Consider the following 17,735-nt stretch of genomic DNA (forward strand, 5'->3'; position numbering starts at 1 on the left):
TTAACACTTTGCATGACAATAGGCTTTAAAATAGAATTAAAAAAAAAAAAACCCAGGGAGGCTCATCCTAGCAATATTCCTTAAAGTAGTAACTTATCATCTAGTTTCCATTTGGCCATCGGATTTCTCAGCAAGTCCTAGCAAGGAAAAAAAGGAAAAGTGTACAAAATATAAAAATATAATATCAAGAGAAAAGTGTGGTCACAATCAAACATTAAGAGCAGTGAAGAGGCAAGTAAGTGAATCATCGTGTCCATGAGTAATGCTGTGTCCATCTTCATACCTCTTGATGGATTTCCAGCACAGCAGAAGACTTCCTGACTGTGGTTACAGTGTGCAGCCTGGACACAGGAGAAGAAAAATGCAATTTAATATATAACACACACATATTTGTATATATACACACAGTTATAGACACATAAATATGATGATGATGTCAAACTTGAGTACCATGAAGATTATTTTCACAAAACTTGAATTTTAAAGAGATGGGAAATAGTAACTCAATTTAGAATATTCAAAGTTAAGAAATTCCTTGAGCAGAGCTTTCCAAAAGCGAGCCACTTGCTTAGAGCACATTTCCTGTGCCCGAGTGAGTTTCCTGTCCTCTAGGACAAAATCCACTGCACACAACCTACCACTCAGTTGGGCCCAGTGACTCACCCAGCTAAGGTGATCAGGGGAGGCTTGATTACAAGCAATGCCAGAGTTTGGGGCTTTGTTCTTCATCTTTACTGAAATATTAGGGATGTGGAATGCCTCGGTCATTTGCTATGCACCCCCAGAGTCTTCTGAACATGTCTAGTCCATCTACAATTGGCCTTGCTTCTGAAGTTTGGGTCACCTGTTACTGGTGATGAGTGGACTCATTGGTCCTTAGGTGGGGTGGAAGGCCTATGACTTCATGAGCTGCAGTGTCAATGTCTTCCTTCCCCAGACTCTGGTTCACTGGCTTTCAGTCATGGCTGTGTGTGCGAATCATCTAGGGGAGATAACCAACCTAACAACTGACACTTGGACCCAATCCAGACCAATTAAATCCAAATTTCTGCAGATGGGTCCAGGCAGCAGTACTTTTGCAAATTTCCCTGGGTGATTCTAATACACAGCCAAGGTACAGAACCTCCACTTAGAAAATATGGGAGACTATTATGGATAATGGACCCCATGGACTGTAGCCTACCAGGCTCCTCCATCCATGGGATTTTCCAAGCAAGAGTACTGGAGTGGGCTGCCATTTCCTTCTCCAGGGGATCCTCCCAACCCAGGGCTCGAACCCGGGTCTCCTGCACTGCAGACAGATGCTTTACCGTCTGAGCCACCAGGGAAGTATTATGGATAATACAGTGCAGTGAGTAATGACACTTCAAAAGGGGCTCTTGGGCACATTTTCCCCTTCATCAGCTGCTACCAAAATCTCAGGAGACCTCAATTCAGAGGGGGGAGAAATGAGTTAACTTTTAATGAACCATTGCAATTACTCCAAGTTTATTTCCACAATCTCATATTTAACACATTAGCTCTTTCTATTTGAATTCAAAGTATTTCCCAAGAGGGTCTCCCAGTAGGAATAAATACATTTTAGAGTTCAGAAAAGGAAAGACCAAGGATAAAATGAATGCAGTTTAATTGATCTGAGTTGTTCTGGTAGCATGTGAACCACTCTGGACTGGTTTCCCATCATGACACCTTACTCTATAATCCTCAACATTACTTATTTTCTTAGCTTCTTAATAAAAACAAAGACAAATAAGATTCCTTTTGTTTGTCTTCTTCGGAAAGCTAAAAATACAATTCTGGTGACCACTTCTCCATCTTCCAGTTCTCCCCCAAAATAGATCTTTCTAGAATCTGAAACTCATCACATCTCTTCAGCATTTCTTCCCTAAAGATGCTTCAACCTCTAGAATCCAAGCCCCCACCCTATTTCATCACCAGTAACTGATTTTTCCACCAAAAGCTGAAACTTTGGAGTAAGGAAGGCATCCTTGCCTTCCTCTATATTTCATATAAATGGCTGACAGGAGCAGGTGAACTGAGTTCTCTCTTGCCTGGCTGATTTTTCCAAAGGTTTGTGGCCCTAAGTCACTTTCTTCCACATAATTTTTTTTTCTCCTTTTATTATGGCGTGTTGAATATTTATGTGCTACTCACACTTGTGAGCAAATATACAGAACACAGAGTCAGTCTGAAGCAAAATTATGAGGCACGTGAAATTTGCCTTAAAGCCATGCCTGTCAAATTCTCATCTCCTTCAGAAGAAAAAATGCCTCACTGATTTCTCCCACAACTGCTGTATTAAAACTATTCCCTCCACCCGCATTCATAATAGTATTAATAGCTGATGAGGGCAAAGTGTCATTACATTTAAAGTAGATGCATTTTAGCGTTTGAATTTAGGCTTCCTTGGTAGCTCAACTGGTAAAGAATCCGCCTGCGATGCAGAAAACCCCGGTTCAATTCCTGGGTTGAGAAGATCCCCTGGAGAAGAGAGAGGCTACCCACTCCAGTATTCTGGCCCAGAGAATTTCATGGACTATACAGTCCATGGGGTCGCAAAGAGTTGGACACAACTGAGCGACTTTCACTTCACTTCATTTAGTTCAACAGAGATGGTAATAACCACCAGCAATGTGGAAAAAAAGAGCACTAACACCACCTAGCTCTTTTTACATGGGCATTTTCTGTAATTACTACAGCCTGAAAGATGAAATCCTAGGTCATCCCAATCCTAGACTCTGAGTAGTTCATTTTTCCAAAGATATAGTTGTTGTTTGCGATTTCCCAGGCAAGAACCCTGGAGTGAATTGCCATTTCCTTTTCCAGGGGATCTTCCCAACCCAGGGATTGAACCTGCGTCTCCTGCATTGCAGGCAGATTCTTTACCACTGAGCCAAAAAGGAAGCCCTATAAATAGCAAAATCCTTCTTAAACAGTGGTCTCCTACCTCTATGTTGTGTATTCCTTCCCCTAGACCACAGCAGCAATGACAACACTACCTTTTGTTTTGTGCCTTTTAAATCTATTTTATTTGATGTTGTACCTATGTGCTAAGGAAATTCTGGGTCAAAAGATTTGCCCCTTGCTTGAGCACAGCAAAAGATCAGGGTCAAAACCTGCATCTTCTCATTAGTTCCACCTTTTTCTGCTGCTCCATATTCACTCAAGGAAAATAAAAACTATCTAGACCTCAAGTGAGTAAGAATTAAGTGGCCTTCTCAACACCCCTCACCTCAGACCTGGAATTTGGTGCCTGTTCCACATTTGACGAAGACTGTCCCTGAGTGAATACAGAAGATGACCAACTCACTGTTGACTCACTCTGAGCCTTTCCAGTCTTTAGGAAAAATGATGTTGGATCCCCAAACTCACTGGTTCATTGTGTAGCAGAAGATGTAAACCAGAACATCAAAATCACAAAATGTAGGAGAAGGGAGTACAAAAATGTAGATTTTTTTTCCTGTTTAATTTTTTAAAATTATACCATCACTTAAGGATCTTTTTAGAAAGTGGGATAATTAAAAGCAACACAGTAGTCATAGCATAAAATAGCATTAATAATAAGAGTTAACATTAAAAATGTAGATCTTTCAGAATGTGTTTGAACTTAAATGAATATCAGTTTAAAGCAAGTATCAGTAAATATACATATAACCATGTGTGTGTATTAGTCACTCAGGTGACTTTTTGTGACCCCATAGACTGTTGCCCACCAGGCCCTTCTGTCCATGGGATTCTCCAGGCAAGAATACTGGAGTGGGTTGCCCTTCTCTTCTCCAGGGGATCTTTTCAACCTAGAGATCACACCTGCATCTCCTGTGTCTCCTGCATTGCAAGCAGATTCTTTACCATCAGAGCCACCAGGCAAGCCCAGATGTAACTACAGATGTAGTTTAAGCAAGAATCAACATGCTTGACTTTTGAAGCCCAATAGACCTTCACCTTCCTAAAACCTCTGTGTCCTCATCTGGCAAAGAGAAGGAATCATATGGGTCTTTTGTGAAAATAAAGAAACTGGCAGAGGTTAAAAGTGTCATCTCCCCTTCCTTTGCCTGTCCAAATCATACATCTTAGTTAACAGTAGAAATATCCCAAACAAGACACTCCTTTCTGTTGTGAAAAGTTAATTTGGGATCAATGACATGTGGCACAGACAGTACTCTTGGACTGAACTGAATCTGGTTCCACATAAGGAAGATGATGGATGCTCAAATGGGCATAGCTCCGTATCTTAGCTGCTCCATAATAAAAAACAGAATCACTGCTCTCACCCTCTACTCCTATTGTCTGACTCCTCCATATCTGATTACTTGATTTCAGGGATTTTGGCGAACAGAAAATAAAGTCCTCCTTGCATTCATCCTAAGTGATTTGAGCTCTAATCCTAAGAAGGCAGCATGTCCTGGTGCCTTGACCCCACGGGATTCTGAAACAAAAAGGGTGTCATTCATTTCCAGCTTATGAAATTTTACCTGAAGTCTTCCAAAGATTTCTTCTTGGTGGCTTTCAAACCACCAGTTTGGCAACAGGCAAATTTGTAATCGATGACCTGGTAAATGATGGGGTTGTACATTGCTGCTGATTTTGCCAGGAGGGTTGGCACCACAGACAGCTGTATGGGGATGGAGTCTGGCCGTCCAAAAGCTGACCACACAGAGACCACCGCGTAAGGAATCCAGGCAATCAGGAAGCCAGCGCAAATCAACATCGCCACCTGGTGAGGGAAAGCGACAGAGAACAAAATTGAGACACTTGGTGGAAATGATGGGGGGTGGGGAGGAACAGGTAGCCTATTCACACCCAAGGAAGTCTGTCTATCATCTTTTCATTTATCTTGCCAGTGGGAATCATTTCATATGGATTTCTGAGATATTCAGCCAGAAAAAGTAATGACTATTCTTACTCTATACACTGCATTCTCCACTCCAGAATTTGAATGTACCCAAAAGACCCAACGTTTGACCCTATAAAAGCTGTCAGAATGTGCCTACATGGAGCAGGAAAAGGATGCTGAAAAGACATGTGTGCACCTGAAATTTCCAGACTTCTCAACCCACGTTCACTTAAAAACTAGATGAAGAATATGTTCACCTTGATGAAATTTTAAATCACCCACATTTGCCTCAGGAAACTTAGAAACTCTGCCTTTGTTTGAAATTCTAATAGGAATCTTCTTCAGAGATTTCTATGAAATGCAATCTCCTTCGGCTCAAGTTTTTCTCAAGTCTGAGGCTCAGGTAGTAGAAATCCACTCGCTACAGAGGAAAAGAGAGTCAGTGAGTTCAAACCAAAGTGACACAGTTGTATGAAGTGAGACTTTTCCAGAAAGTATTTTTCTCTTTCACCAAATTATATTTACCTTGAGGAAACTCTTAACTTTTAGATCAAAGAATAGTTAGAGACAAGGTTTAACCCACCCTGACTAGTTCCTCACTTCCTCCAATCCAGTCTCTTTAAGAATGTAGTCTGACCCTATAGGTTATTCCACTTGAATCCAACAAACCTTTTTTAGCAAGTATTTTGTGTGAGATTCTGTGTAGGTGCTGTGGGGACACCAGCACACTTTCATGCCTTTGCTCCATCCCTTTACAGCAGTCCCCAACCTTTTCACCGCCAGGGACCAGTTTCATGGAAGATGATCTTTCCACGGATCAGTGAGGGGGATAGTCTCGGGACAATTCAAGCACACTTACATTCATTGTGCACTTTATTTCTATTACTGTTACAACAGCTCCATCTCAGATCACCAGACATTAGATCCTGGAAGTTAAGGACCCCTTCTCTAAAACACAAACAACGGCTCAACAAAGCTGAATATGATCTAAGTGCCAGCTTGGAGGAGGACAAAACTACACGCTCCGGAGAAAAGTAAGACACAGTCTCAGGAGGAAGGTGGCATACAACCTACACATTGGCACGTGGAAATAAAGGAACATGAGACCAGCACAAGCAAAGGCAAAGACAGGTATGTGTGAGGTTTGTACAGGACCTAGTGAGCAGTTCGCTTTGGTATACAAGAAAACAACAAAGGGAGATGAGACTGGAAAGAAAGATAACATCCACACCCTCAGGGGTCTGTAAAACCTACTACTGAGCTTGCACTGAATTCCATGTGTCTGAAAGCACTAGTAGGATTTTAGGCAGGAGACATATGAGAGGCGTGTTTAGGAAGATTAACCTATAAAAGAAAATGTGGCTGAAAAACACAGGAAGCAGAAAGGTCATTGTTTATTCATTCAACCAACAAGCATGATTGAGCATCTCTTGCATGTTTTTGTTGAGGATAAAACAATGAACAAAGCAGATACAGAAATTCTCCTCGCCTAGAATTTCCATTATGAGCAGGTTTGTTAAGGCAACATTCTAAACAAGAGACAAGAGGGGTCTTCATGAGAGTACTGAGACTTGAAAAGGAAGTCCAAGCCTTGGGTTTTATTTAAATCTGGACTATTTCAGGCCCTAGTTGAGAGACAGGTGACCTAACTTCAAAGCTTCCTTAAACTTTATCTACTAGACTATTCTTTCTGTAAAATGAATAATGAAATATACTCCAACATGCCCTCTGTGTGATGAAGATCTGGTGTTGTTCATTTGTATTTATTTTCCTCTTTCCCTTGTACCTTTGATTAGCACTGCCAGCATTCCTTCTGCCTTGTATCATCTTTTATGGAGTTGGTGTCACAGGACTCACAGGAGCTTGGTCAAACCAATGGACTGCAGGCCCCTGGCTACAGTCGTAGGAACAAGGTTGGACATATGACTATAAACAGAATAATCAGATCCACCTTGGGATTTCATACAGCAGTTTTAGGAAAAGTCAGCCTTCCTTTTACCTTTGAGTTCCCTACAGCCCTGGGAGGATGAGAGGATGGAGTTATTTGAGCTCAGGTACCGCTTTCTCTTTCAGCCCCCACCCCCTCATTTAAGAAGTAAAATAGGGACTTCCCTGGTGGTCCAGTGGTTAAGAATCTGCCTTCCAGTGCAAGGGATGTGGGTTCAATCCCTCATGAGGGAACTAAGATTTCATATGCCAGGGCAACTAAGCCCTCATGCCACAACCAGGACCTGACACAATTAAATAAATAAATGTTTTTAAAAAGAAGTAAAATAACAGTTCCCATCAACAAGGTCACAACAAGCTGGTGTGGAGGATCAAGGATGAGGAATGAGATAGCAAATGTTTTCTTAATAATAGTTAAAACAGCAATATTTGTGCATGCTTTTTTGTTTTTGAAATTCAACTGGGAAAGTTTTCCTTATAACAAAAGTCATCTGTGTGCATGTGTATTTCAATATGCTTTTGCAGAGCTGAGCTATTGTATGCAGGAAATGGTCTGTACCCCTCAGTCTTCTTGACCTGTGGAAGAGCCTGTCAGTAGGGTGCACTTGCCCTAGGAACCCCATATTTGTCAGGTGTCTCGAGGAGGAAGCATGAGAAATCTGCCAGAAAGTCTCAGGTTCTAAAGTTCTACCCAAAAAGCTCAGGCTCATCTCTAAATATTAACAGCAGCAGAGAAAAACCTCAACAATATCCATTTTGCTGTGGCAATCGATATCCCAAGCAGAGGAATCAAATGAGACCAGACCTCATGGACATCCTTAAGTCCCGAGTTAGGGTTCTGGACCAAAATTCTCACCTGTGCTCAGCAGTTATCAAGGAGGCCTAAAGCACACATGCAACTCTCCGACTTGCTTGCTTTCCCATCTTTCTGCAGAAGCTTAGCCAGGAGAAATGGTATTTGGTTTGGTCTGTGTGACTTTTGTTTGTAAATGGACTGGAGGCCTCAAAGCTCACAGTGAGGGTCTTTTTTTTTATTTTTTTCCTAAATCCCCAAATAAACAATACGATATAAATAAAGCTTGCTCTCGCAGATGTCTAGAAACTTAACGTAGCTCCATCCTTTTTCCTTTGGTGAGTCATAAGACAGTTTCACAGTATCTCAAAAGCTGTGTTGCTGCCAAAGTCATTGACAAAAAATAGATTAACTTAGTCCATAATATTTTCTACATTCTACATACTTCTTATTTTTATGGGAGTGTGCAATGGGGAAGAGTAAGGACTTACGACATTTGCATTTTGTTATCCTTTTTAAAAGGAGAGAAGAGAATTAAAATATACCAAAGCCTTTAAACACATAGCAAATGAACCCATGTGGTTTCTCTGAGATTTGAATAAAGCTAAATACTTTAAATTGAATGACTAGAAATAAAGTTTTAAAGTAGAAAGAGGGGGGAAAAACTTAGATCTCAAAGTACTGCATAATGTTACTTATGTTTTTGAAGTGAAAATGCAGTTAACATGAGGCACAATCATTTTCTATAACCTTCTCATGTCAAAATATACTCTACATTGCAGAAGAAGGTAAACTTCCAAACTCATTCTATGAGGCCACCATCACCCTAATTCCAAAATCAGACAAAGATGCCACAAAAAAGAAAACTACAGGCCAATATCACTGATGAACATAGATGCAAAAATCCTTAACAAAATTCTAGCAAACAGAATCCAACAACATATTAAAAAGATCATACATCATGACCAAGTGGGCTTTATCCCAGGAATGCAAAGATTCTTTAATATCCACAAATCAATCAATGTAATACACCACATTAACAAATTGAAAGATAAAAACTATATGATTATCTCAATAGATGCAGAAAAAGCCTTTGACAAAATTCAACATCCATTTATGATAAAAACTCTTCAGAAAGCAGGAATAGAAGGAACATACCTCAACACAATAAAAGCTATATATGACAAACCCACAGCAAACATTATCCTCAATGGTGAAAAACTGAAAGCATTTCCCCTAAAATCAGGAACAAGACAAGGGTGCCCACTCTCACCACTACTATTCAACATAGGTTTGGAAGTTTTGGCCACAGCAATCAGAGCAGAAAAAGAAGTAAAAGGAATCCAGATAGGAAAAGAAGCAGTGAAACTCGTGCTGTTTGCACATGACATGATCCTCTACATAGAAAATCCTAAAGCCTCTACCAAAAAATTACTAGAGCTAATCAATGAATATAGTAAAGTTGCAGGATATAAAATTAACACACAGAAATCCCTTGCATTCCTATACACTAACAATGAGAAAACAGAAAGAGAAATTAAGGAAACAATACCATTCACCATTGCAATGAAAAGAATAAAATACTTAGGAATATATCTACCTAAAGAAACAAAAGACCTATGTATAGAAAACTATAAAACACTGATGAAAGAAATCAAAGAGGACACAAATAGATGGAGAAATAGACCGTGTTCATGGATTGAAGAATCAATATGGTGAAAATGAGTATATTACCCAAAGCAATCTATAGATTCAATGCAATCCCTATCAAGCTACCAATGGTATTCTTCACAGAACTAGAACAAATAATTTCACAATTTGTATGGAAATACAAAAAACCTTGAATAACCAAAGCAATCTTGAGAAAGAATGGAACTGGGGGAATCAACCTGCCTGACTTCAGACTCTACTACAAAGCCACAGTCATCAAGACAGTATGGTACTGGCACAAAGACAGAAATATAGATCAATGGAACAAAATAGAAAGCTCAGAGATAAATCCACGTACCTACGGACACCTTATCTGTGACAAAGGAGGCAAGAATATACAATGGAAAAAAGGCAACCTCTTTAACAAGTGGTGCTGGGAAAACTGGTCAACCACTTGTAAAAGAATGCAACTAGAACACTTTCTAACAACATACACAAAAATAAACTCAAAATGGATTAAAGATATAAATGTAAGACCAGAAACTATAAAACTCCTAGAGGAGAACATAGGCAAAACACTCTCCGACATAAATCACAGCAAGATCCTCTATGACCCACCTCCCAGAATATTGGAAATAAAAGCAAAAATAAACAAATGGAACCTAATGAAACTTAAAAGCTTTTGCACTACAAAGGAAACTATAAGTAAGGTGAAAAGACAGCCATCAGATTGGGAGAAAATAATAGCAAATGAAGAAACAGACAAAGGATTAATCTCAAAAATATGCAAGCAACTCCTGCAGCTCAATTCCAGAAAAATAAATGACCCAATCAAAAAATGGGCCAAAGAACTAAACAGACATTTCTCCAAAGAAGACATACAGATGGCTAACAAACACATGAAAAGATGCTCAACATCACTCATTATTAGAGAAATGCAAATCAAAACCACAATGAGGAGAAATGCAAATCAAAACCTCAATGAGGTACCATTACATGCCAGTCAGAATGGCTGCTATTCAAAAGTCTACAAGCAATAAATGCTGGAGGGGGTGTGGAGAAAAGGGAACCCTCTTACACTGTTGGTGGGAATGCAAACTAGTACAGCCACTATGGAGAACAGTGTGGAGAGTCCTTAAAAAACTGGAAATAGAACTGCCATATGACCCAGCCATCCCACTCCTGGGCATACACACTGAGGAAACCAGATCTGAAAGAGACACATGTACCCCAAGTGTTCATTGCAGCACTGTTTATAATAGCCAGGACATGGAAGCAACCTAGATGCCCATCAGCAGACGAATGGATAAGGAAGCTGTGGTACATATACACCATGGAATATTACTCAGCCTTAAAAAGAATTCATTTGAATCAGTCCTAATGAGATGGATGAAACTGGAGCCCTTATACAGAGTGAAGTAAGCCAGAAAGATAAAGAACATTACAGCATACTAACACATATATATGGAATTTAGAAAGATGGTAACGATAACCCTATATGCAAAACAGAAAAAGAGACACAGAAATACAGAACAGACTTTTGAACTCTGTGGGAGAAGGTGAGGGTGGGATGTTTCGAAGAACAGCATGTATACTATCTATGGTGAAACAGATCACCAGCCCAGGTGGGATGCATGAGACAAGTGCTCGGGCCTGGTGCACTGGGAAGACCCAGAGGAATCGGGTGGAGAGGGAGGTGGGAGGGGGGATCGGGATGGGGAATAGTGTAAATCTATGGCTGATTCATATCAATGTATGACAAAACCCACTGAAAAAAAAAAAAAAAAAAAAAAATTCATTTAAATGAGATGGATGAAACTGGAGCCCATTATACAGAGTGAAGTAAGCCAGAAAGATAAACACCAATACAGTATACTAATGCATATATATGGAATTTAAAAAGATGGTAATGATAACCCTATATGCAAAACAGAAAAAAAGACACAGATGTACAGAACAGACTTTTAGACTCTGTGGGAGAAGGCGAGGGTGGGATATTCTGAAAGAACAGCATTGAAACAAGTATACTATCAAGGGTGATAGTCAGTGATCACCAGTCCAGGTTGGATGCATGAGACAAGTGCTCAGGGCTGGTGCACTGGGAAGACCCAGAGGGGTGGGATGGAGAGGGAAGCAGGAGGGGGGATCGGGATGGGGAACACATGTAAATCCATGGCTGATTCAGGTCAATGTATGGCAAAAACCACTACAATATTGTAAAGTAATTAGCCTCCAATTAATAAAAATAAATGGAAATATATATATATATATATATATATATATATATACACTCCACAAAATGTTAAACATTGAAATATTAAATTAAAGTTATTTTAGGAGAGACTACAAAAATTTGCAAAACTTTCACGTGACACTCAGTTTTCCCAGAAACTTTTTTGTCTTTGTTGATCTGTTACTATATTGCTTCTGTTTAATGTTTTGGCTTTCTGAATGTGTGGCATGTGGGATCTTAGCTACCCAAACAGGGATCCAACCTGCACCCCATGAATTGAAAGGTGAAGTCTGAACCACTAGACTGCCAGGGAAATCCCTCCCCAAAACTTTCTACTTAACTTGGAACACATTTAATCTTCTCATCAGTGTGTTCTTTACTTTCCACATTTCTAAGTGTGTCCTCATTTCTATTTTCCAAAATTTCTCTCCCAAATATCTTTAAACCAGTTCTAATACAGGCACCTGTACCAGCAGTCTCTTCTAAGTTGTTTATTTTTTAATTGCTTCATTTTTATCACTGTCTTTTGGTTCACTGAGAGAGGAGTAAAACTTTAAATTCTTAAATTAGACCGTTTTTGTGGGAGGAAATTCACAGAATATGTGTTTAGCTTCTACAAAAGAATCACACATCTGCAACTCAGTTGCTTTTAAATATATCTCGCTGCAGAGGACCAAGCAATACCGGTATGTTCCAACTATGGTTCAAGCTCGTATGAAGTGTCACACAAGCAAAACTGCTCACCATGGATCAATTACAGTGAATTAACCAATTAAAGCAAGAACAGAATAGGGATGAAAAAGCTTTATAAGGCTCTACCTCTGACCCCAGTACATCTGAGGCATTACAGCAGAGGAGTTTTCCAAGAAGGAAAGTCCTCTGTCTCATCTGTGTGCGGAGGCTACATGGAACAGTAGGAAACTCTGACATGAAGGTGGGCTTCCCAAGTGGCGCAGGGGTAAAGAATCTGCCTGCCAATGCAGGAGACACAGGAGACTCAAGTTCAAGCCCTGGGCCAGCAAGATCCCTTGGAGGAGGAAATGGCAACCCACTCCAGTATTTTTGCCTGGAAAATTCCATGGACAGAGGAGAGTGGAGGGATACAGTGCATGGGGTTGCAAAGAGTCTGAGTGAGCACAAACACACACACACACAGACACACACACGGACACACACACAGACACACACATAGACACGGACACACACACACATGGACACACACACGGACACACGGACACACACACACAGACACACACAGACACACACGGACACACAGACACACACACACACACGGACACACACAGACACACACATACACACACACACGGACATGAGAACTCAGGGGTTTGGATTCCAGTCCCCATTCATCTCCACTAAGCACTGTGAGGGAATCCCTGACTCTCAAGCCCTGCCACCTTAGTTCCTTCCACCAGGCTCCTTTGCCCAGATAGAAATAAGACTTCAGCCAACATTTGAAGCTGCATGCCACCTTGGATAACAAAATAGATGAGGAGATGACTTGATGTGGAAGTGAAGGCTTAAAGTCAGGGCCAAAGAGATAGGATAAATTCCCCCCCAAGAATGAGGCTGAATCACACTCCGGAACCAGCTGGACTACCGATAACAAAGAAATTTCAGTGGCTGGGATGAGATCGGGTCCCAAGAAGAGAAATCACCACATCTGTGCTTTGAAAGACGGGGCAGGCAGAGGGTGCCACCTGCCAACAGAAAGCCTGCAGTTGGCAGGAGCACAGGCAGGATCAGATCTGGTTTTTCTCTCTTGCGTCTAGCCAGCAAATATATGGATTTGTTCCCAACCAGAGGGGAAAATGATATTAAAGGGTAGCATTGCAGTGATAAATGCCAGTTGGGAGACCACAGTCCTCCACGTGTGGGCAGCCTGCCATTGAGAGGTGGCAGAGAGGGAGCTGGGGCAACGGTGACCTTCCTTCCTTGGCGCCCTGTTCCCTCATCTATACAAAAATGGAGCAGCAATATTTTGCTTTCACACTACCTTTAAGAAGTTAAGTAATATGACCACTCCAAACTCCAAAGAGTTTCCTCTTTCCTTCTATTTCATCAACAGGATGATGACAAAGGCCAGCTGTCTCAGGCCCACCTTCATACACTGATAAAAATTTTTTTTTCTGAGAGCCCCAATACCTCTGTTATATGTTAGCCCTGGTCACGATCCAACTAGAAAATATTAATTCATACTTAAAAAAAAAAGTAGAAGAAAGAACAGGATTCTGCACTTCCCAATTGCAGTTTTCTCAAATCTTGAAATACCACTACTCCATAAACAAGCAAAAGCTGTGACCAGAAGCGGCGGATGTAAATTAGGTCATGTCACTCTGCGCATCTGTGTTTGGGGCTCTGAGTCTAAAACTGAACACAATATTCCCTGACGAGGCAGTGGCTGGCTTACAGAACAGAACATACAGATTTCTAAATACCTAGTTCAACCAAACAAGGGAGACCTCACTCTTCACTTTAGATGAACTGAGGCCTCTGAGGTGGGGTTACTGCTATTCAGAGGGCAACAAATGCATGGTCCAAAGGCCCAGAGATATTAGTAATGAAAGCCATTTCCACAGACCTTTAAACCACCCAACCAACGCTAGCCATTTCCATAGCAATCCTTTTTGCCTTTCTTATCTGTCACTCAACACAGTCCCCTAAAAGCTGCCTCCTAGAACCTCGTGGGATTTCAGGAACAAAGGAGCCCAGATCCACTAGCTGGAAACAGCTCCCTGGGCAGGTCAGGGAGGCCTGAGGACAGCCTGGGATTCCACGGAGCAGAAGCTCTGGGCTCCAGCCTCCACTGGGCCCCCATCACCTGTCTGCCTTCCTGTCTCCATAGACATCATTCCCTTGGTCCCCTCATCCCACCCCCAGAATTGTGCACCCAAAAGCTACCTTGCAACACCCACCCGCCCCCTCCACCCCCACCCATCCATACACAGGGCCACCAAACACAGGGGTCCCGGCAGGAATCCTGTTTACCCGGATGATGTCATCTGACCCAGCCCTGATCTGGCCACTGATACTGCGCATCTGGTTACTGATACTGTGCATTGGCTCTCAGGGTTCAAGCTGCACACAGCTGCTGGTCTGACATCTGGGGCCAGGAGCCCGCCTCCCACGGCACAGTGGCAGGGGGGACACACAGGGGACCTGAGGGTGGCACCCAGGTCCCCAGCTGGGCTGCAAGGGCAGCATCGCCCACTTGCCCAGCACTGAGCTGAGCTCTCTGTACTATATAGCAGGGTCCCAAGAGCTGTCTGTTTTACACATGGGAGTGTATATGTCAATCCCAATCTCCCAGTTCACCCCTCATTCCCTCCCCCAACCATGTCCACACGTCCATTCTCTTGAGGCATGGTACTGAGTCCAGGGAACACAAAGTGAACCAAAAGACGTGGTTGTTGCCCCCATGGACCTTACTGCCTAGTGGCAAAGACAGACATTGACTAAACAGTCACAAAATAGGTATGCAATTGCAAATTAATTTTAAATTGTGGCAAATTCTAATAGAAAAATGCAAAAGCAATGAGGAAACATTTATATAGGAGGACTTGAATTCAATTCAGAGACTGCTTCTATGGGAAAAAGCATTTAAGCTAAGAACAAGTAAGAAGAACCAGAGGAAAGGAATTCATTAATTAGTTTAAAAAAGAAATACAATTCAGCTTTGCCACCAACTGCCCTCAGAGTCCACATGGGGGTCCTCTGACTCTGAACCCTCAACAATAAATAACATTCAATGAGCAATACTGAAGAGGAGTCTTTTGAAGGAAGCAGACATTTTTGAGTTTTAAAAAGATTTCAGGGAATTCTGAAGTGGTCCAGTGGTTGATTCCTTGCTCCCAATGCATGGGGCATGGGTTTGATCCTTGGTCAGGGAACTAAGATCCCACATGCCACCTGGCACAGTCAAAAAAAAAAAAAAGAAAGTTGTCTTAAAAAGACTTCACAGTCAATGTGAAAAAAACAAAGCAAAACAAAATACCTCCTTGGGTATAAAAGGGACAGAGGCCCTCAAGCCAGGGGTCAAGAGAACGGTTAACACTGATCAAGGTAATTATGTTAACACAGTGTATTCAATTATTTGTCATCCCAGCAATCCTGATTAAGCATCTCACAGATGCCAGGCGCTGGAGAACTACAGCAAACAGCACTTGCCCTCATCCAGCTACTGTCTTGTAAAAAAGAGCCACAACGCTGTGTCATTCAAAAAAGTGAAAATGCGACTTCCCTCGGTCCAGAGGTTAAGACTGAGCTTCCAATACAGGGGCCATGGGTTTGATCTATGGTAGGGAAAGTTCCACAGGCCACACAGAGTCACTAAAACCAAACCAAACCAGAGTGGATATGCCAAGTGCTCTGATGGCCCACAACAGAGGGACTTCAACAAGCCAGGAGGGATCAGAAAGGTTTTCTGCTAGAAATAAAGAGACATTAGGAGATACCCAGGTGTCCACAGGATCTAGATATTAACTATAGGCCTGGGATACTGTGGATAATCTGTGTGTATTGTGTACATGTTCAGTCACTTAATTGTATCCAACTCTTTGTGACCCTATGGAATGTAGCCTGCCAAGCTCCTCTGTATGTGAGATTTTCCAGGCAAGAATACTGAAGTGGGTTGCCATTTCCTCCTCCAGGAGAATCTTCCCAACCCAGGGATCAAACCCACGTCTCCTGCATTGGCAGGAGGAATCTTTACCACTGAGCCACCAGGAAAGCCCTCAGTGTGTGTCAAGTGAATAAATATGAGGTACCAATATACACAGCACAGTAATATACAGAAAAATTCATCAAAACTTCTCTTATTTCCTTCCTGTTACCCTACCATCCCCTTTGTTAAAGCAGCAGCAGAAGTGTTCACTACAACAGCACGAAGGTTTTTACAAGCAGAAATGCCCAAAGAAGTAAAACATTCATTTCTCAGCTTATGAATTTCAAAATAGAAATTTGAAACTTATAAGAGAGGAAACAGTTGAGAGAAAAGGGTTTTGAGTGTGACAAAAATGACTTTGAGTATTTACAATCAGAGATGTGTAAGATTAGAGGCATTAAGTGTACTTACTGTGTGGACATGTTAAAGGGGTGTACATGGATTTAGGAGCCAGTTTTCCAAGCCCACAGTGAGTCAAGGGCCTGTAGCTCTTAGCAAGGGAGAACCTCAGAGGAGCTAGTAACTGACCTTGAGAAGCTGCCCTGAAAACACTCTACTGAACCAAGCACAGGGAGGAGCAATAGACTCTCAACATATTTGCAAGAGCAGAAAGCTTGTGCCTTACTTCCTAGGGTGCCAGCCAAGCTCCCAAAATCCACCCAGTGGGTTGCCATGGAAAGATGGGGAAGTAGCTCGAATTTCTAATGAGCCCAAAGAGCCCTTAACAGTTGAAAGAGATAGGATGCAAAGTGACCTATGACAATGGATGCCCGAGGCCAGAAGGAGCCAGGATCAATAAATTGACAACAACCAAACCAAGAGCCCCACCCACGGGTCCCACAGAGTTACAGAGACCTCTCTGGAATTTACATAGAGTCTAGGAAGAGGAGGAAAACCTGACTCAATTGAATATATCCTGATCCTGTAATGTTGTTTTTTTTACAAGGTCAAATGCAGGCATAAAAATGAGATTGTACTGCGTCATAGGAATACAAAGAGGTGTTCTGTTTTGTTTTGTTGGTTTCTTTGTTTTTTGTTTTGTATTTTGCACACCTCTGCAATTTTGGTAATCTGTGAAATTTCACCCTGCTATAAACGTCTGGCAAAACCATTTTTTTAATTAATCAGAAAGAAACTATAATGTGGAGAAAGGTTTATAGCTAGAAAATCCATATTTAAGCTGATGAGATCAGACTGGCAAAATGTAGGCCTAGATAATTACCCACCTAGAAATAATTAGAGGACATCAAAAATGAATGATTTTGATCCCATAATGCAGTGAAGTGGCCTTTAAGTAATAAGCTTTTAGACCAAGCCATTCTGGAGATCAGAAAGCGCCAAGTGAACAAGCAAACTCCTGATCCCAAGAGGTAGTTGAATGAGGACAAGGTTTCTAAAATTATGAAAAGGTCCAGTGAAGGTTTTTCTACTTATTTTCACTCGGTACCAAAAAAAAAAAAAAAAAAAGGATAAAAATTAAATAGTATTTTAAAACAGCTTAAATTTAGTAGAGAAGGTGCCACAGTAGAAAGGTGTGTTTATTTTTCAATATGGGTTGAATTGTGACAAATTTTTTGCACAAATGAGAATAATTAGA

The 17,735-nt window shown here is 41.4% G+C and overlaps 1 protein-coding gene across 1 annotated transcript in view; it reads right to left on the reverse strand.

The window, feature by feature from the left end:
* Positions 1 to 277: 277 nt before the first annotated feature.
* Positions 278 to 17,735, reverse strand: part of OPN5 (opsin 5) — a 33,349-nt gene continuing 15,891 nt past the window's right edge. The window contains exons 5-6 of the mRNA XM_043450787.1: positions 4,473 to 4,714; positions 278 to 341 (exon numbers count right to left, since the gene is read on the reverse strand). Coding sequence (XP_043306722.1) covers positions 278 to 341; positions 4,473 to 4,714 — 306 coding nt within the window. The remainder of the gene's footprint in view (positions 342 to 4,472; positions 4,715 to 17,735) is intronic.

The sequence above is a fragment of the Cervus canadensis genome, chromosome 28 (assembly GCF_019320065.1).
Source record: "Cervus canadensis isolate Bull #8, Minnesota chromosome 28, ASM1932006v1, whole genome shotgun sequence".
Lineage (NCBI taxonomy): Eukaryota > Metazoa > Chordata > Mammalia > Artiodactyla > Cervidae > Cervus > Cervus canadensis.